This window comes from Scyliorhinus torazame, chromosome 3 (assembly GCF_047496885.1).
Source record: "Scyliorhinus torazame isolate Kashiwa2021f chromosome 3, sScyTor2.1, whole genome shotgun sequence".
In the NCBI taxonomy this organism is placed as follows: Eukaryota; Metazoa; Chordata; class Chondrichthyes; order Carcharhiniformes; family Scyliorhinidae; genus Scyliorhinus; species Scyliorhinus torazame.
In genome coordinates, this window is record NC_092709.1 from 28,108,729 (window position 1) to 28,134,141 (window position 25,413).

The 25,413-nt window shown below is 46.3% G+C and overlaps 1 protein-coding gene across 1 annotated transcript in view; it reads right to left on the reverse strand.

Moving 5' to 3' along the window:
• The window catches only part of LOC140408231 (uncharacterized), a 62,139-nt gene that overhangs the window by 33,695 nt on the left and 3,031 nt on the right, over positions 1–25,413 (reverse strand). The window contains exons 2-3 of the mRNA XM_072495163.1: positions 21,662–21,747; positions 14,374–14,650 (exon numbers count right to left, since the gene is read on the reverse strand). Coding sequence (XP_072351264.1) covers positions 14,374–14,650; positions 21,662–21,747 — 363 coding nt within the window. The remainder of the gene's footprint in view (positions 1–14,373; positions 14,651–21,661; positions 21,748–25,413) is intronic.

Here is a 25,413-nt window from a genome sequence, read left to right on the forward strand (position 1 = left end):
AGATTAAGACTGCCACATTTTAAAACAAAAGAACTAAATGGGCGGACAGAAGGCTGTAAAGTGTCCGACTGGAAGGTGACTGTTCCTCAAATCTGCATTGAGCTTCATTGATCTTCACTGCAACAGGCCGAGGATGGAGCGTGAGACCAAGGTGGAGAATTAAAATTTCGATATACAGCCTTCTGGACTCCCCCATTGTGATTAACAATTTCAAGATGTAAACTTTTGACGACCCTTTTTGCATGTGAAGGAATATCCTTGACCTGAAACGTTGAACTCTGTTTCTCTCTCCACAGATGCTGCCAGACCTGCTGAGTTTTTCCAGCATTTTTTGTTTTTATTTCAGCTTTTACCTTCTGCCTTTTTGCCCCCCTGCTCACTCTATTCTACAAGTGCATTCTGTTCTCACAGCCGTTTGCTGGGACTGCCAACCTCCCTCCTTCCAAGAACTCTTCCTTCAGTGATGTCTCAGATGTCCTCTCCTGTATTGAATTCAATCCTATTTTGCGCAGTATGATTTTCTAAGATATTTACCTATGTAAGGAGTATTTTGGATTTTAGAATAAGCTCTGTCCGGCCCAACAAAGTCATTTATCAAACTTCGGGCTTCCCTGTGGAAAAGGTGCTTTCTTTCTTCACTTCGCAAGGGCCCAACTCTAATGTTGAGACTTTCCCCTTCATTCTGGATCTGCAACCACCTCACAAAACATTTTAAACATCTCAACTGGATTATCGTTCAACTTTAGAAAGTCAAGGCAGTACAAACACAAGTTTTGTGAGGTATCCTCATAACTTAATCTTTTAAGTCCTGGTATTATCCTGTTGAATCAGCGCTGTATCCGTCTAAGGCGATAAATTCTTCCTGCAAATGGTTACCAAAACCGAATGCTGTACTCGCAATGGGGAATTGATTACAGTTGCCAACCCTCCAGGATTGGCCTGGAGTCTCAAGAGTTGAAGAACAATCTCCAGGATAGTGCTGTGTGTATCCCTGGAGGAAAATCATCACGACATTAAACAAATTGCTTTTTTGTTACTTTCTTTGAACATTTTTCTTTACCACATTATATGTGCGGCACGGTAGCACAATGGGTAGCACTGTTGCTTCACAGCGCCAGGGTCCCTGGTTCGATTCCCGGCTTGGCTCACTGTCCGTGCGGAATCTGCACGTTCTCCCCGTGTCTGCGTAGGTTTCCTCCGGGTGCTTCGGTTCCCCCCCCCCCCACCCCAAGTCCCGAAAGACATGCTTGTTAGGTGAATTGGACATTCTGAATTCTCCCTCTGTGTACCTGAATAGGCGTCGGAGTGTGACGACAAGGGGATTTTCACAGTAACTTCATTGCAGTGTTAATGTAAGCCTACTTGTGACACTAACAAAGATTATTATAAAAAATATTGAAAATCAGCGGAAAAAAGCTGTTTGGCTGACAGTCAATAATCAGCCAGTTTGGCAATGTGTCGTTTTTCTTTCCAATTGGTGTAGAAAGGTAGTTTGTCACAAGGACAAACTGAGGGGAGCAACTAATAGCTGGAGCATGGGGGCAAGTCATTCGATGAAACCTCCAGGTTTCATCTCAGTTGGCAACTCAAGATCTGACCAAGGCTCTGTATAACTGAAGCATCACTTCCTGCCTCTTCAAATAACGGTCATTATTCCAACAGCTTTTTTGATATCTTTTTTGTATCTGTCCGCTGCCTTTTATTGTGAGGCCTTGTGGTGAGGTGGGTAATGTCCCTGCCTCTGAGTCAGAGGTTTTGGTTTCAAGTCCCATCCCAAGACTTGATGGCCAAGGAAGATGTCTTTGTAACGTGGCCAATGGGTTGAGTATCAACCTGCAAACTCCTGCCAACATGGCAGGCAGTAAGAGTGGTAGCCACGCTGGATGTAGAGTGGTGCCTCTCAAGCTACCAGCGACCTGTTCTGGGAAAAACATCCTCGTGGGAACAGATGAAAACATGCCTCGTGAACCACTAGGTGCGTGAAGAAAAGCAACAACAACTGCCTTTTTTTGATTTGTATACATGGACATCCAAATCCCACTGTCCTCCACATTTCTTTGTCCCTCACCTTCAATAAAAAAGAATCTCAAGTTGATGTGGCAATGTGACAGCTAACTTTATTTCACACCATCGCTCAAACATTCCTTTTGACTACAACAATCAATATGAAGGAGAGATCCAGGAGTGTAGTTGCTGAAGCATGCTTGCTTCCATCGTGCTGGCACCCTCTAATGTTCAATCATCAATCTGCAAGTGCGATACATTCAGACTGTCCCCTTGCACCCCTCAGAATTTCAACACGATAACAGCTGTCCCCCCCGCAGAATTTCAACACAATAACAGCCGACCCCCCCCTCAGAATTTCAACACAATAACAGCCGACCCCCCCCTCAGAATTTCAACACAATACCAGCGCCCCCTCCCCTCAGAATTTTGACACGATAACAGCTGTACCCCCGCAGACTTTCAACACAATACCAGCCGACCCCCCCCCCCCCTCAGAATTTCAACACAATACCAGCGCCCCCTCCCCTCAGAATTTCAACACAATACCAGCCGACCCCCCCCTCAGAATTTCAACACAATACCAGCCGACCCCCCCCCCTCAGAATTTCTACACAATACCAGCGCCCCCTCTCCTCAGAATTTCAAGACAGTAACAGCCGTCGTCTCCCTGCGGCCCTGGATACAGCAACGGCCTGAGGCCCTCCGAGAGTATGCTGCTTTTCAGGGGGCGGAGCATCGCAAAAGTGGCACTGGCCCCGATTTTGGCATCATCGGGGATTCTCCGCCCCCTCGCCGAACCTGATTACAGGGTCAGGGATCAGAGAATCCTGATTTGCAGTGGAACAATTAATAAACCCATACCTCAAGTAATCATCTATATGCTGCTTCGTGCCTGTTTTTAGCTTCTTCTTCATGGGTTGTTCACCAGGCACCCAGAGTTCTCATCAGCTCTGCTGACATCTGCAAAATGGAGGAAACTCTCTCGCATCCAGTACACATGACGTCAGCGTACGGGGCGCGTGACCTCCACTCTGCCGCCGCTTCCAGTGGGAGGACTCTGTCATTTTGATGAAAAAGGCTGGCCCTGGACAACGCGCTGACGTCAGCAGGAGGCCGTACACCCCGCTGGGCTCCAGGCCTGTGCACTGCGGGTACGGCACGCACGTGCGGGATAGCTGGCAATCTCAAAAGTCCGTCACTGCCGGCAATTTTTAAAGCCGGTCGCGGCCATTTGGTGTTCCTCCCACGATGGGGAACGCCGCAACCGAGCACCGCAACCAACCCGTGACCCGCAGCTTGCCCGCGGCCCACCCATGGGTGACGACCCTGAGTTTGAAAACCCCTGGCTAAGGATATGCAGGGAGAGTGCGAATGGGAAACGAGCAGGCAGGCAGAATTTAGGGAGCTCGGTCGCAAATTAGCAAACAGGACCTCAAAAGTAGCCATCTCTGGATTATTCCCAGTTGCCACGTGCATGCTAGTATAGAAATCGGAGGAAAGAGCAGAATGTGTGGCTGCACAAATAATGCAGGAAGGGAGGGCTTAACAGTTCTGGGACATTAGGATCAGTTCTGGAGGTGATGGAAAATGCATAGGTCAGACAGGCTGCACCTAAACAGAGCTGGAACCAATTTCCTTACGGAATGATTTGCTAATGCACTGTAGAAGGACAGCAAAATGCAACTAATATTAGGAAAGACAGTACCAGAGTGGGAAATAGTAAGGTGGGGGGTAAGGAGAAAGTTAAAAATCTAAATTAGGATTATATAATGGCCACCATTCAAATGCTGTCACCATTCAAAGATTCTATGTATTGTGTTTCCTCACGATTTACAGTTAGGCTGATCTAATAGCTGTTGGCATGCACAAACCTGTTGCTAAGTGAAAATCATCAAATGTGCATGCTAGCTAATCCCTTTCCTTTTATTCTTACATATGCCTTGCATGTAGTTCCTGGATCAAATAGTTTTGAAATTATATAAGATAACAATGCAAAATTCATGAAGCAAACACCCATCTTTGATTGACAATTCATGTTGTATCCAATGTATAAAATAGAAGTTCTAATGAGAGAATAGGTATTCTGCGGGATTCTCTGTTGGTGGGGATCCTCCGCCCCGCCAGCATGCCAGCACATATCCCGAGGGTGTGGGGTGGCCCACAACGGGAAACCCCATTGGCCGGCTGCGGGAACGGAGAGTCACGCTGCTGGTGGAGGCGTGCCGTGCCAGAAAACCGGGCTGGCGGGATGGAGAATCCCACCCGTTAACTTTTTATAATATTTTGGGGTAATATTGTGTTACTCTGGGAAGAAGGTTGCCTGTATCATTGAATTAAGTTAAGGAAAGGGTACTAGAGACAGGTTGCCTTGATGGTTTAAGACATGCAAGGATAGCGGTGTTAGGTTTGTCCATTTGTAATGAGATATTATAGTGGGTTTGAGATGCAAGTAAATATGTTGGATCCAACATTTGCACTTTTAGATAATTTGAGAGTTTGTTTGAACATCGAACGGAAGTTAGACGTGACAAGAAACATTTTTGCATCTTACAGGAGTTCCGTGGGTAAACAGGAGAGGTTTTATTACATTTTACTGATCCAAAAGCAGAGACAAAATATAAACGCGGAAGATTTTATATTTGCTCGGATTTGAGCTTCAAAGAGATGTGTGAACATGGAATGTGAGATGAAAGGGAAAAGGGGTATTTTAAAGTTGCTGTGCAAAGCTTAGGTGTTGGCTGCGTGAGGAAATTTCCCTGAAAACAGATCTGTGATGAGAGCAGGGAAGTTTGATTCAGCCATTCAGTCAAGTCAGAAAAGTCTTGGGCTGTGAAAAGGAGTCTTGCTCTTGTTTCTTGGGTTTCCACGGCAGAGTGGAAGGAGGTTTAAGGGGTTTTGTAGTATGGCTTTTTCAAAGAAAAAGCAGTTATGCCTTGGGTAATAATACTAGGTTTTTATAGTTAAAAAAAATATGAGGGAGTGTTACCTAGAAGGTGCTTACTTGTGGGTCTGACCAAGTACGAGGTCTTTTGGGGGGGGGGGAAATTTATTAAGAATAATGTTGTGACTTCCGGGTGCGGCGATGACCAGCTAAGTTGCACGTTTCGGCAGCTCGGTGGAACGGACTTTTGGGCTCTTGATAGGAGCCCCAACGGCAATTTTAACGGCTAAAAACACTGTGCGGTAAACCAGAAGGGAATCCCCCCTGGACACGGATGGAAAAAGGAGAGGAAAGTGGCCGGATTGCGGTGGATCCTCTAGAGCAGCGGCCAGGAAGGCAAGCACAAAGCAAGATGGCGTCGGAAGGTGGCAGTTTAATATGGGGCCCTGACCAACAAGAGTTCCTGCGGCGCTGCGTGGAAGAACTTAAAAAGGAGATGAAGAAGGAGCTGTTGGCCCCGATATTACAGGCAATTGAAGGGCTAAAGGAGGAGCAAAAGACCCAGGAGCAGGAGCTTCGGGTCGTGAAGGCAAAGGCTGCTGAGAATGAGGACGAAATACAGGGCCTGGTGGTGAAGACAGAGATGCACGAGGCACAACACAAAAGGTGTGTGGAAAGGCTGGAGGTGCTGGAGAATAATGCGAGGAGGAAGAATTTAAGGATTCTTGGTCTTCCCGAAGGTGCAGAAGGGGTGGACGCCAGGGCATATGTGAGCACGATGCTTCACTCGTTAATGGGATTGGAGGCCCCGACGGGCCCGTTGGAGGTGGAGGGAGCTTATCGAGTTATGGTGCGAAGACCGAGGGCTGGAGAAATTCCTCGAGCCATAGTGGTGAGATTTCTCCGCTATAAGGACAGAGAGTTGGTCCTCAGATGGGCAAAGAAAACCCGGAGCAGTAGGTGGGAGAACGCGGTGATCCGCGTATATCAAGATTGGAGTGCGGAGGTGGCGAGAAGGAGGGCAAGCTTTAATCGGGCCAAGGCGGTGCTGCACAAAAGGAAGGTTAAATTTGGAATGCTGCAGCCGGCAAGACTGTGGGTCACACACCAAGGGAAACACCACTATTTTGAAACGGCAGAAGAGGCATGGACATTTATTGTCGAGGAGAAACTGGAATAAGCGGGCTAGAAAAAGAACGTTTGGGACAAAGTGGTGGGGTGATTACGTGGGGTGAAGGGTGGGGAAATGGGGGAAGAGATGATTTCCCAAGTTGTTAATCCTGCGACCCTGTAACTTTTCTCTCTTCCCCATGTCGTGGGGGAGAGGGGGAGGGAGGATGAGGAGCTGGGGGCGCCGGCCATTGGGGGCGGGGCCAAATGGGAAGCACGGGCTTTGTTCCCGCGCTATGGTAATCATGGCGGGAACAGGGAAGCAGGAAGGAGGGGGCCTCGCACAGTGGGGGCCGAGGTCACGGGGGGAAGCCGAGGTCGGCCAGAGTTTGCTGACTTCTGGGAGCAACATGGGGGGTGCAATTACGCTAGAAAGGGATCTAACGGGGGGGGGGGGGGGGGGGGGGGGGGGGGTTAACTGGGTTGCTGCTGCTGGGGAGAAGGGGGAGCTGGTATGGGGTGAGGTGGTCGGGGCAGGAGGGCGCCGTTGGGGGGAGATACAGCTACGTGGGAACCGGGTGAGGAGCTGGAGTGAAAAAGGAGATGGCTAGTCGACAAGGGGGGGGGGGTAAAGAGCCCCCCAACCCGGCTGATCACGTGGAATGTGAGAGGGCTGAACGGGCTGATTAAGAGGGCACGGGTACACGCACACCTAAAAAAACTTAAGGCAGATGTGGTTATGCTGCAGGAGACGCATCTGAAGCTGATAGACCAGGTCAGACTTCGCAAAGGATGGGTGGGGCAGGTGTTTCATTCGGGGCTAGACGCAAAAAACAGGGGGTTGGCTATATTAGTGGGGAAGCGGGTAATGTTTGAGGCAAAGACCATAGTGGCGGATAGTGGGGGCAGATACGTGATGGTGAGTGGCAGATTGCAAGGGGAGGCGGTGGTTTTAGTGAACGTATATGCCCCGAACTGGGATGATGCCAATTTTATGAGGCGTATGTTGGGACGTATCCCGGACCTAGATGCGGGAAAGTTGGTAATGGGGGGAGATTTTAATACGGTGCTGGACCCAGGGCTGGACAGACAGAGGTCCAGGACCGGAAGGAGGCCGGCTGCAGCTAGGGTGCTCAAGGACTTTATGGAGCAGATGGGAGGAGTAGACCCCTGGAGATTTAGCAGACCTAGGAGTAAGGAGTTTTCGTTTTTCTCCTATGTCCACAAAGTCTATTCATGGATAGACTTTTTTGTTTTGGGAAGGGCACTGTTCCCGAAGGTGACGGGGACGGAGTACACGGCTATAGTTATTTCGGACCACGCTCCACATTGGGTGGACCTGGAGATAGGGGAGGAAAAAGAACAGCACCCACCCTGGAGAATGGACATGGGATTATTGGCAGATGAGGGGGTGTGTTTAAGGGTGAGGGGGTGTATTGAAAGGTACTTGGAACTCAATGACAATGGGGAGGTTCAGGTGGGAGTGGTCTGTGAGGCGTTGAAGACTGTGGTTAGAGGGGAGCTGATATCTATCAGGGCACATAAAATAAAGCAGGAGGGTAGGGAAAGGGAGTGGTTATTGAAAGAACTTTTGAGGGTGGACAGACAATATGCGGAGGCACCGGAGGAGGGACTGTACAGGGAAAGGCAAAGGCTACATGTAGAATTTGACTTGTTGACTACGGGTAATGCAGAGGCACAATGGAGGAAGGCACAGGGTGTACAGTACGAATATGGGGAGAAGGCGCGCAGGTTGCTGGCCCACCAACTGAGGAAAAGGGGAGCAGCGAGGGAGATAGGGGGGGGTGAGAGATGAGGAGGGAGAGATGGAGCGGGGAGCGGAGAGAGTGAATGGAGTGTTCAAGGCATTTTATGAAAGATTATATGAAGCTCAGCCCCCGGAAGGGAACGAGAGAATGATGTGCTTTCTGGATCAGCTGGAATTTCCTAAGGTAGAGGAGCAGGAGAGGGCGGGACTGGGAGCACAGATTGAGACGGAGAAAGTAGTGAAAGGGATTGGAAGCATGCAGGCGGGGAAGGCCCCGGGACCAGACGGATTCCCAGTTGAAATCTATAGGAAATATATGGACTTGCTGGCCCCGCTACTGATGAGAACGTTTAATGAGGCTAGGGAAAGGGGGTAGCTGCCCCCGACTATGTCAGAGGCAACGATATCGCTCCTCCTAAAGAAGGAAAAAAACCCGCTGCAATGTGGGTCCTATAGGCCCATTTCCCTCCTGAATGTGGATGCTAAGATTCTGGCCAAGGTAATGGCAACGAGGATAGAGGATTGTGTCCCGGGGTGGTTCATGAGGACCAAACTGGATTTGTGAAGGGGAGACAGCTGAACACAAATATACGGAGGCTGCTAGGGGTAATGATGATGCCCCCACCAGAGGGGGAAGCGGAGATAGTGGTGGCGATGGATGCCGAGAAAGCATTTGATAGAGTGGAGTGGGATTATTTGTGGGAGGTGCTGAGGAGATTTGGCTTTGGAGATGGGTATATCAGATGGGTACAGTTGCTGTATAGGGCCCCGATGGCGAGCTTGGTCACGAATGGACGGGGGTCTGATTATTTTCGGCTCCAATGAGGGACGAGGCAGGGATGTCCTCTGTCCCCGTTATTGTTTGCACTGGCGATTGAGCCCCTGACCATAGCATTGAGGGGTTCCAGGAAGTGGAGGGGAGTACTCAGGGGAGGAGAAGAACACCGGGTATTTCTGTATGCGGATGATTTGTTGTTGTATGTGGCGGACCCGGCGGAGGGGATGCCAGAGATAATGCGGATACTTGGGGAGTTTGGGGATTTTTCAGGGTACAAACTGAACATGGGGAAAAGTGAGGTGTTTGTGGTGCATCCAGGGGAGCAGAGCAGGGAAATAGAGGATTTACCGTTGAGGAAGGTAACAAGGGACTTCCGGTACTTGGGGATCCAGATAGCCAAGAATTGGGGTACATTACACAGGCTTAATTTAACGCGGTTGGTGGAACAGATGGAGGAGGACTTTAAGAGATGGGACATGGTGTCCCTGTCACTGGCAGGTAGGGTGCAGGTGGTTAAAATGGTGGTCCTCCCGAGATTCCTTTTTGTGTTTCAGTGCCTCCCGGTGGTGGTCACGAAGGCTTTTTTCAAGAGAATCGAGAAGAGTATTATGAGTTTTGTGTGGGCCGGGAAGACCCCGAGAGTGAGGAGGGGATTTTTGCAGCGTAGTAGGGACAGGGGGGGCTTGGCACTACCGAGCCTAAACGACTATTACTGGGCCGCCAATGTTTCAATGGTGTGTAAGTGGATGGGAGAAGAGGAGGGAGCGGATTGGAAGAGATTGGAGAGGGCGTCCTGTAGGGGGACTAGCCTACAAGCAATGGTGACGGCACCGTTGCCGTTCTCACCGAAGAAATACACCACAAGCCCGGTGGTGGTGGCTACATTGAAAATTTGGGGGCAGTGGAGACGACATAGGGGAAAGACGGGAGCCTCGGTGCGGTCCCCGATAAGAAATAACCATAGGTTTGTTCCGGGGAGAATGGATGGGGGATTTGGAGCATGGCAAAGAGCTGGGGTAGTACAATTGAGAGATCTGTTCGTAGATGGGACGTTTGCGAGTCTGGGTGCGCTGACGGAAAAATATGGGTTGCCCCAAGGGAATGCATTTCGGTATATGCAACTGAGGGCTTTTGCGAGGCAACAGGTGAGGGAATTCCCGCAGCTCCCGACGCAGGAGGTGCAGGATAGAGTGATCTCAGAGACATGGGTGGGGGATGGTAAGGTGTCGGACATATATAGGGAAATGAGGGACGAGGGGGAGATCATGGTAGATGAGCTGAAAGGGAAATGGGAAGAAGAGCTGGGGGAGGAGATTGAGGAGGGGCTGTGGGCTGACGCCCTACGTAGGGTAAACTCATCGTCCTCGTGTGCCAGGCTAAGCCTGATACAATTCAAGGTTCTACACAGGGCGCATATGACTGGAGCACGGCTCAGTAGATTTTTTGGGGTAGAGGATAGGTGTGGGAGGTGCTCGAGAGGCCCAGCGAATCACACCCACATGTTCTGGTCATGCCCGGCACTACAGGGGTTCTGGGCGGGGGTGGCAAAGGTGCTTTCGAAGGTGGTGGGGGTCCGGGTCGAACCAAGCTGGGGGTTGGCTGTATTCGGGGTTGCAGAAGAGTCGGGAGTGCAGGAGGCGAGAGAGGCTGATGTTTTGGCCTTTGCGTCCCTAGTAGCCCGGGGCAGGATATTGTTAATGTGGAAGGAAGCCAAACCCCCGGGTGTGGAGACCTGGATAAACGACATGGCAGTGTTTATAAAGTTAGAACGGATCAAGTTCGCATTAAGAGGTTCGGCTCAAGGGTTCACCAGGCGGTGACAACCGTTCGTCGACTACCTCACAGAAAGATACAGGGAATGGAAAAGAAGAAGACAACAGCAGCAACCCAGGGGGGAGGGGGGTGGGAGGAACCGGACGGACTCTCAGGCATGTCATTGTATATGTATAGACACTTGTTATAGGTCATGTATATTGGATTGTTGGATTGTATATTTGGAGAGTAACTATTTTTGACAAGGCAGTTGCCACTTAGTTTTGTTTTTGTATTTGTTTATATATTATTTATTTATTTGTTTAAAATTGGCCACGGTTATTTATATTGCTTTGTTGTTGTTCAAAAGAAAAACTATGTACTGTTATGTTTGGCCACAAAATTTTGAATAAAATATATATTTTTTTAAAAAGAATAATGTTGTATGGGCTGGTTTAGCTCAGTGGACTAAGACAGCTGGTTTGTAATGCAGAACAAGGCCAGCAGTGCAGGTTCAATTCCCGTACCAGCTTACCCGAATGTGGCGACTAGGAACTTTTCACAGTAACTTCATAATTGTGATAATAAAAGATTATTATTATTAATAATTGTGTAACTGTAATCTTATGTGCTTAAGTTTTCTTTTCTTCTTGTTAATAAACCTTTTTTACTTATATTTTTTTAATTCCAAAGATGTTACTGGACTTCTTTCTGTTAAGATAAGTATATTTTCTTTTAATTTTCAAAATACAAACACAAAGGGGGATAGTCTGTAAGATAGGTGCCCACTGGGATTTGGTTTGCTTGGCAATTAATATCTGCTGTGGTTTTAACATTAATTAAACTGCATTTTCTGGATGCAGGATTGTTGACTATCCATCAACCCACATTAGACCATCAACAGGGTTCCCTCTAGTGTTCAGTTAGCAATATGCAGTCTGATATATAGCAGCTAGAAGTCTTGTGCTGAATTTTTCTGGTCCAGTACTGGCAGCAGTGGAGGCAGAGGAGCCGGGTAAATGGGGAAGAGCCACAACAGCACAGCTCCCTGGTGCATTTCTGCTACCAGGGAATTTTCCCAGAGGTGAGCTGTGAATCTGATTGGCTGCCTGTTACAATAGGGGAACATTTATGGCCTCGCTGGTATCTTGCCGTTGCTTGTTGCCATGTGTAGAGATGGCCAGCCCAGTGGAGGTCAACTCTATGCAGCAGGATGAGGGGGAGGGGGTGTAGGAGATGGTCATCAGAGCCGGACGCTCCATGCCCCATTGGCAGGGTCACAAGCATTAAAGCCGCAATTTTGACTGAGCTCAATTCAGCAGAAGGGTTTCCCTCCATCCCTTTTTACTTGTTGATTTCTGCTCTCCTGGGCTGCCCAGTGAGGGTACTTCCGTGCAGGCCTGCTGATGCTCCAGAACTGCTGATTGGGCCTATGGCATCAGGAGTCCACCCACTGTCCTCAATAGGACAGAGAGCAAGGAGGTGGTTATCTTGGAGGCCATCTCCCTGGAGATTGTGCTGTTAATCTCACTACCAGCAAATGCTTGTTGATGACCCCTCCCCATTTGGTTTAGAGGCCTGCGGAACAATCCACCCCCTTGTTTCTGTTTACAGAGACACTAACATGGATAACAGAGCCGATATATACTTGGACAGATATATATCTACATTGGTGAATAGATAAACATTTACATGCAGAGGTCGACAATGCACATTGGTAGATACATACATTACAAGGCAGATCCAACAGACAGGCAGGCAGATAGAACTAGCTGCCTTCTCCAGTAATGAATATTTGAATATTGCTGAAAAAAGCAACATGGTTCCAAAGATTTTCATCTTACACTTATTCGGACAAATGTAAGAATGCCAAATTTCAAATAATCACAATGATCTTAGTCATGGAGAAAGCAACAGGGAGCTAATAGTCCAACAACCAATTTAAGATCAAAAAGAAAATGCTGGATAATTTCAGCAGGTCTAGCAGCAGCTGTAGGGAGAGAAAAGAGCTAACGTTTTGAGTCCAGATGACCCTTTGTCAAAGCTAAAAGACAGTGAAAGTGTCTTTTAGCTTTAACAAAGGGTCATCGGCACTCGAAATGTTCGCTCTTTTCTCTCCCTACAGATGCTGCCAGACCTGTTGAGATTTTCCAGCATTTTCTCTTTTGGTTTCAAATTCCAGCATTCGCAGTAATTTTCTTTTAACCAATTTAAGATAATTAGTTGACCCAGAGTTCCCTGCTGATTTCCTCATTGTGACGCCTCGGCATCCTTTTCTCCTGCAGTATAAATTATTGTGTCCTTTTGAAATTTGGTATTCTTGTGTTTGTCCTGTTGAGTGTAAGATGAAAAGCTTTGACAACATGTCTCACTTTTCAGCAATATTCAAGCTCTGTACTAAAAAACGACTGTGAATTAACATTTCAAATGACACTCAGCTTTATATCTTCCCCTCTTAGCTTCTTCCTGTATGCTGCCCAAAGGTCCGACGCAACAGATGAGCTCCTACATGACTGCTTGGAGTCAGTGGACTGGTCCATATTTAAGAACTCAGTGACCAACCTAAACGGGTATGCCACCACCGTCACAGACTTCATCAGCAAATGTGTAGAAGACTGAGTGCCAAAGAAAGTAATACGTACGTTCCCCAAACGGAAACCATGGCTTAATCGGGAGATTGATTCCCTACTGAAGGACAGGTCTGAGGCGTTTAAGTCAGGCGACCCTGACCTATACAACAAATCCAGGTACGACCTCCGCAAAGTCATCGGGGATGCCAAGAGACAATACCAGACCAAGCTAGAGTCACAGACTAGCGTTACAGACTCTTGTCGGTTGTGGTAAGGCTTAAACAGCATAACAGGCTACAAAGCAAAGCTGAGCAGAATCTCCAGCAGCAGCGCACATCTCCCCGATGAACTCATTGCATTCTATGCTCGGTTCAAGCAGGAAACCATCAAACCGCTGACGACTGCCCCAGCAGCCCCGGACACACCCATACCCGCCATCACTGCTTCAGAAATCAGATTGGCCTTCCTGAAAGTGAACTCTCGGAAGGCAACGGGTCCGAACGTGCACTCAGATTCTGCGTGGACCAGCTGGCAGATGTGTTCGCGGACATCTTCAACCTCTCCCTACTCTGTTCCAAGGTCCCCATCTGCTTCAAGAAGACCACCATCATCCCAGTGCCAAAGAAGAACCTCAATGATTACCATCCAGTGGTCTTGACATCGATCGTAATGAAGTGCTTCAAGAGGTTGGTCATGAGGCACATCAACTCCATACTCCCAGAATGCCTAGATCCACTGCAATTCGCATACCGCCGCAACCGGTCCACAGCAGATGCCATTTCCCTGGCCCTACACTCATCCCTGGAGCATGTCGACAACAAGGACTCCTACATCAGACTCCTATTTATTGACTACAGCTCTGCCTTCAACACCATAATTCCAGCCAAGCTCATATCAAAGCTCCAAAACCTGGGACTTGGCTCCTCACTCTGGATCCTTGACTTTCTGATCCATAGACCACAATCAGTAAGGATAAACAACAACACCTCCTCAACGATAGTCCTCAATACCAGGGCCCCGCAAGGCTGCGCACTTAGCCCCAACAATACTCCATATACGCACACGACTGTGTGGTAAAATTTGGCTCCAACTCCATCTACAAGTTTGCTGACGACACGACCGTAGTGGGTCGGATCTCGAATAACGATGAGTCAGAATACAGGAGGGAGATAGAGAACCTAGTGGTGTGGTGTAATGACAACAATCTCTCCCTCAATGTCAGCAAAACTAAAGAGCTGCTCATTGACTTCAGGAAGCAAAGTATTGTACACACCCTTGTCTGCATCAACGGGGCCGAGGTGGAAATTGTTGACAGCTTCAAATTCCTAGGTGTGCACAACACCAACAATCTGCCCTGGTCCATCCAAGTCATGTACGCAGAACAATACTTTTCACTGTACCTCAGTACACATGACAATAAACAAATCCAATCCAATCCAAAAAATTAATATATGTTTTGACAGTAAATAATTGAGTGCAGAGTTATGTGAATGTGATTTTACTGTACCTTTTGCTTTAAGATCATCTTGTCAATTATAGCACTGTGATTGACCACTTCCATATTCTTCTTGTTCATTCGTTCTCGCTGCTCTTTTAAGGCATAGCAAGCTGTTTTCAGACTGTCAGTCAGGGCCCATCTTCTGCTTTCAGACTCCAATAAATTTAACTGCACGTTCCTCTCAGACTGTCTTCCATATCGAGTTGTTGCACAGACATTCGCACCATTGGGAGATATCGGTTTGCCCATGTTGTAAATTTCAGAACCTGATCTACTACTGCAGGAACTGAAATAAGAAAGATATTTAACAACTTCCTTGTCAAACTATGTCAAGGACTGTATTATGTTCACAAGGAAAAATATAACCTACGACCTATCTGTAGATAGTAGTTAGAGTGCGAATTAGAACATGTTTTTTATACGACAGTAAAAACATACCAACTTTGGCTTATGCATCTTTCTTGTAACATAGAAACTGAGTTTCTCTGAGTATCAGCTTTTTCACCTGGAGAGGTTTCATGTAAAATGTGTTTCATTTTTATCATGGGTTTGTTTCAGATTGCACTCAACTTTGCCAGCTGGAAAGCAATCTTGGTCAATATTGAGAGCAGGTCATAAAATAGCATTTCATTGCGTAACTGTTGCCAAACTAAACAGGTCAGGTATTTTGACATATATGTTCACTACATACTAGTTGAGAAATACTTTCCACTTACTGTAACTCACTCTGCACCATAATGTCTCTGTAATGTGGGTATAGGATATATTAAATGGAAGGTAGGGTCTTCCAGAGAGCACGGCCATAATGGGAAAGATGCTACTTGTGATAATGGGGCTGGTTTAGCACAGGGCTAAATCGCTGGCTTTGAAAGCAGACCAAGGCAGACCAGCAGCACGGTTCAATTCCCATTCCAGCCTCCCCGAACAGGCGCCAGAATGTGGCTTTTCACAGTAACTTCATTTGAAGCCTACTTGTGACAATAAGAAATTTTCATTTTTTTTCTTCCAATTAGTGGATAATTAACGTATATTAAAAATACAACTTGTATTTTCCGTAAATAAAAGTAGGAGCCTACATTTGTCTTTTTGAGTATTTTCCGTCAGTAAGCAACTTTATCTGTGTGCATTGGCTGCTATTATTTCAGACTCTCTCTGGCATGTACAAGCACTGGGTAAGGTTTCTTGCCACCCATGTGAACTCAGAGCTGTTTCTATGGGAAAGAATTTGCATTTTACAGAACTGTTACATGCTTCAGAAGGAGGCTGTTTGGCCCATCGTGTCGACACCGGATCCCCAAAGGAGCATCATGACATAGTGCCATTCCTCTGACCCTTTCCACATACAGGAGGGCCCAGGGATCAGCAACCTCAGAGTCCCTGTGGCCTCACCGGAGTACAATCTCCCCAAATAAGAGGGGCAAGTCTACCCCCTTAAAACAGAGACTGCTGGGACATAAATACCCCGGTCCAAGTGTGGGCCAGGTGCTGGAGACCCATCGGGGAGTCGGAAGTGTAAATATATAAGGAAATAAATCTAACTTTTTCTTCAGTCGTTGCTTCCGAGTGGTCGCTTGCCTGAGACTTTACACTCTCCATACTGTTTCTATTTGAATAATCATTTAATGTCCTCTTGAATGGCCCGATTAAACCTGCCTCCACCACACGTGCAGGCAGTGCATTCCGTGTACCCGAACAGGTGCCGGAATGTGGCGACCAGGGGCTTTTCACAGTAACTTCATGGCAATGTTAATGTAAGCCTACTTGTGACAATAAAGATTATTATTATTTTTAGAACAGTCCCAACCTCTCCTCATAACTGAAGTTTCTCATCCCTGGAACCATTCTTTTAAACCTCTTCTGCACTCTCTCCAATGCCTCCACATCCTTCCGATAGTGTGATGCCCCAGAATTTTACACAATATTCCACCTGAGGTCTAACTAGTGTCTTGCACAAGTTCAGCATAACTTCCTTGCTCTTGTACTCTATCCACACCCCCACACCCCTATTAATAAAGGCCAGAATACTATATGCTTCATTAACTGCTCTCTCCACCTGTCCCGCCACCTTTAATGACTTATGCACATTTACAGCCAAGTCCCTCTGCTCCTGCATCCCTTTTAGAATTTTTATCCCTTATTTTCTATTGTCTCTCCATGTTCTTCCTACCAAAATGCATCACCTCACACCTCTCCACATTGAACTTCATCTGTCACCTATCTGCCCACTCTACAAACTGGTCTATATTCTTTTGAAGTTCTACACTGCCCTCGTCACAGTTTACAATAATTCAAAGTTTTGTATCATCTGCAAACTTTGAAACTGTCCCCTGCACACCAAGATATAGATCATTTATATAGATCAGGAAAAGCAAGGATCCCAATGCCGACCCCTAGAGAACACCACTGCAAACCTTCCTCCCGCCTGAAAAATATCCATTAACCATTTATCTCTGCTTCCTATTATTCAGCCAATTTTGTATCCACCTTTCTACTGTCCCTTTTATTCCATGAGCTCTAACTTTTCTCACAAGTGTGGCACTGTATCGAATGCTGCCTGAACGTCCCAGTACACCAGATCAACAGCATTACCCTGATCGATCCTCTCTGGTCCTTCCTCAAGAAGCTCCAGCAAGTTAGCTAAACATGATTATCCCTTAAGAAATCCATGCTGAGTTTTCCTAATCAACCCACATTTTCCATGTGACCACTAATTCTATCCCGAATAATTGTTACTGGAAGCTTGCCCACTGCTGATGTTGAACTGACTGGCCTGTAATTTCCGGGGTTATCCTTACAACCTTTCCTGAATAAGGGTGTAATATTTGCAATCCTCTGGCACCTCCCCTGAGTCTAGAGAAGACTGGAAGATTATGGTCAGTGCCCCTGCAATTTCCATTCTCACTTCCTTCAATATCCTTGGATGCATCTCAACCCGTTCACACTTCCTCCTGATCAATTTTGAACCCTTCTAGGGACAGAAGTTCCTTGACTGTCACCATGTCTTGGGTAGCATCTACCACCTTAGTAAAGACGGTAGCAAAGTATTAACTTAATACCTCTGCCATGCCCCCTGCCACCCTATTCGATCCGATGCCTCCTTTTATCACCCTTTTACTATTTATATGCCAAGAGAATACTTCAGGACTCTCCTTTATGTTGTCTACCAGGCTTTTCTCATAATCCCTCCTCGCTTCTCTAATGTGTTTTGCGCCTCCCTTCTGAACCTTTTGTTGTCAACTGTGTTTTCTACCTGACACCTGTCATAAGCAAATTCTTTCTTCCTTATCTTTAATTTCTATCTCCTTTTTCATCCAGGGAGCTTTGGAATGTTTACCCTACCGTACCCTTTTAAGGAAATACACCTTGACTGTGTCCGGATCCTTTCTGTTTTGAAGGAAGCCTATTGTTCAGCTACAGTTTTTCCCGTCAACCTTCCATTCCAGTCTAACTTTTCCCACTTAAATCACCTCTCCACTGGTTAGTTACTCTTACTCTGGTTTGCCTATTTTCCATTTCTATTATCATCCTAAATCTTTCAATGCAATGGTCCCTGTCTCTCAAATGTTTCCCCAACTGACACTTGATCTACTTGACCTACCTCATTTCCAAGAACACTGCATCCTTTCTCTTGGACTGTACACATTCTGCTGTGGAACATTTTTCTGAACACAATCTAAGAACTTCTCCCCCTCTCTGCCCTTTACACTACCACTGTCCCGGCCTACATTCAAGTAATTAAAGTCCTCCATCAAAACTACTCTATACTGTTTGCATTTCTCTGCAATTTCCCTGCAGGTTTTGTTCTACTCCATCCTTCTCACTAGTTGGTAGGCTATAGACTATATCGAGCAAATTAACTGCAAACTTTTTCTTCCTTAACTCTGGCCAAATTGATCATATCCTTGAATCCTCTGTGACGTCCTCTCTCCAGCACTGCAATTGCTCTCCCTAACTATACCCCCACCCCTCCTCCTTTTCTGCCTTTCCTATCTTTTCTCAACACCTAGTACCCAGGAATATTTAACACCCAGTCCTGCCCTTCCTTCAGACAGGTCTCTGCTATCACCACAACATCACATTTCCACAACACAATCTGCATTGGTAACATCCCATTTCATCAGCATCCACCACCTTGAACATCCACTGCAGCTACCATGGGTGCAAAGTGGCAGCAGTATGTACCAAGTAGAAAATACATCTCTCCAAGGCTCCTCAGACAACACCTTTTAACTTATAACCCCTATCACCAAGAAGAAGGGCAGCAGATATATGGGAACACCATCACCTGCAAATTCCTTTCCAAGCCATACACCATCTTGACTTGGAACTATATCACTGTTCCTTCACTTTCATTGGGTCAAAATCCAGGAACTCTATTCTTAACAGCACTGTGGGTGTACCAGTGCCACATGTACTACAGTGAACAAAGAACAAAGAAAGGTACAGCACAGGAACAGGCCCTTCGGCCCTCCAAGCCTGCGCCGACCATGCTGCCCGTCTAAACTAAAATCTTCTACACTTCCTGGGTCCATATCCCTCTATTCCCATCCTATTCATGTATTTGTCAAGATGCCCCTTAAATGTCACTATCGTCCCTGCTTCCACCACCTCGTCCGGCAGCGTGTTCCAGGCACCCACTACCCACTGTGTAAAAAACTTGCCTTGTACATCTCCTCTAAACCTTGCCCCTCACACCTTAAACCTATGCCCCTAGTAATTGACCCCTCTATCCACTCTGTCTATGCTCCTCATAATTTTGTAGACCTCTATCAGGTCGCCCCTCAACCTCCGTCATTCCAGTGAGAACAAACCGAGTTTATTCAACCGCTCCTCATAGCTAATGCCTTGCATACCAGGCAACATCCTGGTAAATCTCTTCTGCACCCTCTCTAAAGCCTCCACATCCTTCTGGTAGTGTGGCGACCAGAATAGAACACTATACTCTAAGTATGGTCCAACTAAGGTTCTGTACAGCTGCAAAATGACTTGCCAATTCTTATACTCAATGCCCCGGCCAATGAAGGCAAGCATGCCGTATGCCTTCTTGACTACCTTCTCCACCTGTGTTGCCCCTTGCGGTGACCTGTGGGCCTGTACACCTAGATCTCTCTGACTGTCAATACTCTTGAGGGTTCTACCATTCACTGTATATTCCCAACCTGCATTAGACCTTCCAAAATGCATTACCTCATATTTGTCCGGATTAAACTTCATCTGCCATCTCTCCGCCCAAGTCTCCAAACGATCTAAATCCTGCTGTATCTCTGACAGTCCTCATCGCTATCCGCAATTCCACTAACCTTTGTGTCGTCTGCAAACTTACTAATCAGACCAGTTACATTTTCCTCCAAATCATTTATATGTACTACGAACAGCAAAGGTCCCAGGACTGATCCCTGCGGAACACCACTGGTCACAGCCCTCCAATTAGAAAAGCACCCTTCCATTGCTACTCTCTGCCTTCTATGACCTAGCCAGTTCCGTATCCACCTTGCCAGCTCACGTCTGATCCCGTGTGACTTCACCTTTTGTACCAGTCTACCATGAGGGACCTTGTCAAAGGCCTTACTGAAGCCCATATAGACAACATCCACTGCCCTAACTGCATCAATCATCTTTGTGACCTCTTCAAAAAACACTATCAAGTTAGTGAGACACGAGCTCCCCTTCACAAAACCATGCTGCCTCGACTAATACATCCATTTGCTTCCAAATGGGAGTAGATCCTGTCTCGAAGAATTCTCTCCAGTAATTTCCCTACCACTGACATAAGGCTCACCAGCCTGATAGTTTCCTGGATTATCCTTGCTACCCTTCTTAAACAAAGGAACAACATTGGCTATTCTCCAGTCCTCCGGGACATCACCTGAAGACAGTGAGGATCCAAAGATTTCTGTCAAGGCCTCAGCAATTTCCTCTCTAGCCTCCTTCAGTATTCTGGGGTAGATCCCATCCGGCCCTGGGTGGTTGAGGATGGCGGCTCACTCGACCTTTTCAAGGACAATTAGGGATGGGCAATAAACACCCACTGATACCCACATCCCAGGAATGAGTAAATAAAAAGTTACCTTTACTTGGACATGTGGTAACCAATTTTACCCAGAACAAGGTCCAACATGCAATAAATGAGTTCTATAGAACATAAACAAAGAACAAAACAAAGTACAGCACAGGACTTGTTTGTGCTGTAAACAAGTCCCTTGTCGCTGGCAGGTTGCTGCCCTTCGGGCAGGCCCTTCGGTCCTCCAAGCCTGTGCCAACCATGCTGCCTGTCTAAACTAAAATCTTCTACACTTCCGGGGTCTGTATCCCTCTATTCCATCCTATTCATGTATTTGTCAAGATGCCCCTTAAATGTAACTATTGACCCTGCTTCCACCACCTCCTCCGGCAGCGAGTTCCAGGCACCAACTACCCTCTGTGTAAAAAATGTTCCTCGTCCATCTCTAAACCTTGCCCCTCACACCTTGAACCTATGCCCCCTAGTGATTGACCCATCTACCCTGGGAGAAAGCCTCTGACTATCCACTCTGTCTATGTCCCTCATAATTTTGTAGACCTCTATCAGGTCGCCCCTCAACCTCCGTCGTTGCAGTGAGAACAAACCGAGTTCATTCAACCTCTCCTCAGAGCTAATTCTGTTGTCAGTGATTTTGGTGGGGGAAACACTACTCAGGACACCAAGTAAATTCCCTGCTCTCCTTCAAATTCTTTCAAGGGATCTATTACACCAGCTGATTGCACATTAGTGGTTTCAACCGGGACTTGGAATCTCCTGTAATGGCAGAACTGGCAAGTTACTCGAAAAACTATGGTGAGTTTCTCTCAGAGAATTATGCCAAAATTTCCAGAGAAATTTATTAGTATTAGAGGAAAACAGTTGGCTTGATCTGGGCGAGATCCCCTACTGGGCAATATTAATAATGTCCCTGCTTAAGAGTCATTGCACTTAAACAGTTTATTCTGAAGGCAACGCATTGTGCTCTTCATCCTAATTTGTGGAGTGCTTGCAGCCGAGATGCTGTGAGTTGATAACTTCTTTGTTGGCAAATGTACCATGTGATCTGGGGTGGAGGTGTGGATGTGGTGATTATGTTAACCCTTTGCTAACTGTGTGAAGCAAAACAAAATGCAAGTTAAAGATTCTACACAGACAAAAAAGTACATGTTTTATCATTGTAGTGTTATGCCACATTTAAAACTATTTGCTTGCATCATAACTTCTCTTGATCTGAGTAACTTATATTTTACTTCAGTTAAAACAGTTTAATAATTAGTTAGTCCTACTGTATAGTACCTCAGAATCCCACTGTCTGTGTCCAGTGTTTTATTCAGCTGGGTTTGAGAATATCTTGGAGAACTGCAGGAAGTTGGGCTTGAGGTCTGTGAGGGTTTAAAAGAAATATTCATTTCAGTACAATTATAAAAACCAAATTCACTTCATAGTTAATACATTTTAAATGTATCAAGATGGTACCTATCTTAAATCTATCTAAACAGAATATAAATCGCAGATAAAACATAATGGTGCTGATGGCGTTGAAAACAAGCAGAGGAATTGCAATAAAAAGCAGAAAATGCTGGATAAACTCAGCAGATCTGGCAGCATTTGTGGAGAGAAAAACAGAGGTACTGTTTCGAGTCCATACAGCCCTTCTACAGAACTGAAGAGGGCTAGAAATGTAATGAATTATATATAGTTGGAGTGTGGGGTGGGGCAGAATGGAAGGTCAGGGATAGGTCAGAGCTAAGGATAGATTGACAATGATGTTGTGGACATAAAACAAAGGGGGTGTTAATGCTGGCATTAATGACTGAAGAAGTGCTAATAGTGGCATAAAGATAAGATAGCAGGATGCATTAACAGGAGACCAAAGGGTGGTGGCATGGTAGCACGAAAGAGAAAATGCTGGAAAATCTCAGCAGGTCTGGCAGCATCTGTAGGGAGAGAAAAGAGCTACCACTCGAGTCCAATGACTCTTTGTCAAAGTCATTGGACTCGAAACGTTAAGCTCTTTTTTCTTCCTGCAGATGCTGCCAGACCTGCTGAGATTTTCCAGCATTTTCTCTTTCGTTTCAGATTCCAGCTTCCGCAGTAATTTGCTTTTATATGTGGCAGGGTAGCACAGTGGTTAGCACCGTTGCTTCACAGCTCCAGGGTCCAAGGTTCAATTTCCGGCTTGGGTCACTGTCTGTGCGGAGTCTTCACGGTCTCCACGTGTCTGCGTGGGTTTCCTCCGGGTGCTCCAGTTTGCAATGCGTGATTAACCCACTGCCTGTAGTGCAAGCAGATTACAAACTTTATGCTGCCAGCTCATTTCAATGATTACAGCAACCTGCCAGCGATAAACATGCTCTTGGTTGACTGAGCACCTGAGCTGAAGCCCATTTTTTAATGGTATATCAATTGTGTTTAATTATTATTCAGCTGGAGGACATTAATTGGAGTTTTAAAGAGACACTCACTGAGACTGGGGTGAAGTTGAGTTTGTAGGTGTTTACATGTAATATTTTAATCTGTAAATAAATGCGAGATTGAGTAAAAATTGGCTGTGGTCCTCTCCTTTACCAATTGGATTCCTGGAGTACAATTCCAATATTGTAAATGGTTAGCACCACTTAAAGTTAGCCAGAACTGATTATAAGAATTTTTATTAATGTCACAAGTAGGCTTACATTAACACTGCAATGAAGTTACTGTGAAAATCCCCTAGTTGCCACACTGCGGTGCCTGTTCGGGTACACTGAGGGAGAATTCAGAATGTCCAATTCACCTAACAAGCATGTCTTTAGGGACTTGTGGAAGGAAACCGGAGCACCTGGAGGAAACCCACACAGACACGGGGAGAACGTGCAGACTCCGCACAGACAGTGACCCAAGCCGGGAATCGAACCTGGGCCCTGGCGCTGTGAAGCAACAGTGCTAACCACTGTGCTACCGTACCACCCCCTCAACCTAGTATGCGCCCCTTAAAGAGGAAATGCATCGTGATTCAAACAGTTCAGGTGTCATGTAGGTTGTGACTCTAGCCATGCAGGCAGGAGTGAAATGTTTGAGTAATGTCCTTTATCCATACGGGGGCATGAGCATTCTAGACACATGCGCAGAACTTCATGAGATCAGATAGCCATGGAAGTCAATAGCACGAGTTAAGCCCTGCGGATGCAGTGATACAAGAGTTAAGCCCTGCTGATGCAGTGGTATAAGAAGTTCAATGACTCCACATGAATTGTCAAGGTCAGTGAATGCATCTTCAAATGTCATCTTCTACACTGTACTAGACTCAGCAGGTGCACAAATCACAACACTCCCTTTACACACCTACCAATAATCTCTATCAATCAGGTCTTATTCCCCAACATTCATATGCTTCACCTCAGCCTTACACACTTAGCACTGCTGCAAGCCTCACACCCACATTCCACAGCTTGCAGACACTGACAGCTTTTCAACCATGACAGCAACATCAAACGGATTGGCGTACACTTCCGTCTCTTTTTCAAGATAAGGTGAAGCACAAGGGGGCTTCTGCTGGTGCAACTATGATTACTGTCCATTACTGCGATTTCCATTGCTGAGTCTATGGCCAGTGGCAGGGCTAAATTCATCAAATTCTTTGGTATCGTCCAACAGAGATCTCCACCTGCACCCTAATTCCCCCTCATCCCAAACTCTCTGATATACAAGGTGCAGTGGTATAAGACTTGCCCCACCCTGCCTCCACACAAAAAACCTTACCCATGTGCCTTTCTCCTTCAAGATACCCAAAAAATGGAACCTGGTTCAGCAATGGTGGAACTGCAAGAAAAAGGTCTTGAAGACACCTGTCTCTCGGTCGCTGTCACCAGCTCAGATGCTGATACTACATGTAATTTAAAGGATAGTACAGAGGCAGAATCTGCATGTGGTGAGGTACTAAGCAAGAGTGACCTGCAACTATTGTTGTGACAAGGAGAATTCAGGCTCACAGGAGGCGGTGGGGTTGCACATGGGTTCTGACTGCAGAAGATACAGATGAGCACTTCAGTGGGACAGCCTATAGAATAAGGCTGACAGGTATTCGAAAATAAACGTTGGCGCATTAAGAGACCTCTTGCAGCAGCCCAGAAAGCTGCCCTCCAGCAGATTACCAGGATTGCCGAGGTGCCTCCCCTTGTCAGTGACAATAGCCCCCTGTAGCTCAAACTCTCTGTCCTTTTGCAGTACGACCGCACTTGTTCTGCCACCTGTGCCACTATGCCAGTGCTCTCACCGTTGCCAGTCTGCCCAGATTGCTTTCCCTAAGCCAAGGTGGTACAGTCAGTGTGCAGGCCCTCCAGGCTCTAAGCTACTCTAATACCATCTGCAGTCTCCTCCACTGAAGGTCAGCAGCCTTCCACAAGCCCAGGGCTACAACCACTGAGATAAAGAGGAGCATTAGGTCAGGAAGAGATACTCTTAGGGCAAGCACTAAAGGATTGCACAATGTTGTTTACTTGTCTTTTATATACAATATGGCATGATTTAACTTGTAAATGTAGTTTTGAATGCTTATTTTGTGGTGGCTTTTAATTTTTAATAACAAGTATAGATTATCTCACTTACATGTGTTTTTGGTTTCTACATGTGCACCGTAGGGGCTGGCTTAGCACACTGGGCTAAATTGCTGGCTTTTAAAGCAGACCAAGGCAGGCCAGCAGCACGATTCAATTCCCGTACCAGGCGCCGGAATGTGGCGACTAGGGGCTTTTCACAGTAACTTCATTTGAACCTTACTTGTGACAATAAGTGATTTTCATTTCATAGAACTTTTGGGCCAAATATCAGGTATAAATACATGATGTAAATCATTTCTGCCAGCAAAATGCTTTGGCACAATTGTTCTGTAGTAGCTTCCATTTGTTTCAAATAAATTATGAAAGAATTGCTGAAAGCACTAATCAGTTTTACTTTATCGTTATGGTGTAACTAAAATTATAAGTGAAATACGTTAGCTCATCTCTAATGGTGCTGCTTACTCTGAATTATTGACTTCAGTTTTGCATGAATGTTAGCACTTTTTTGAATGG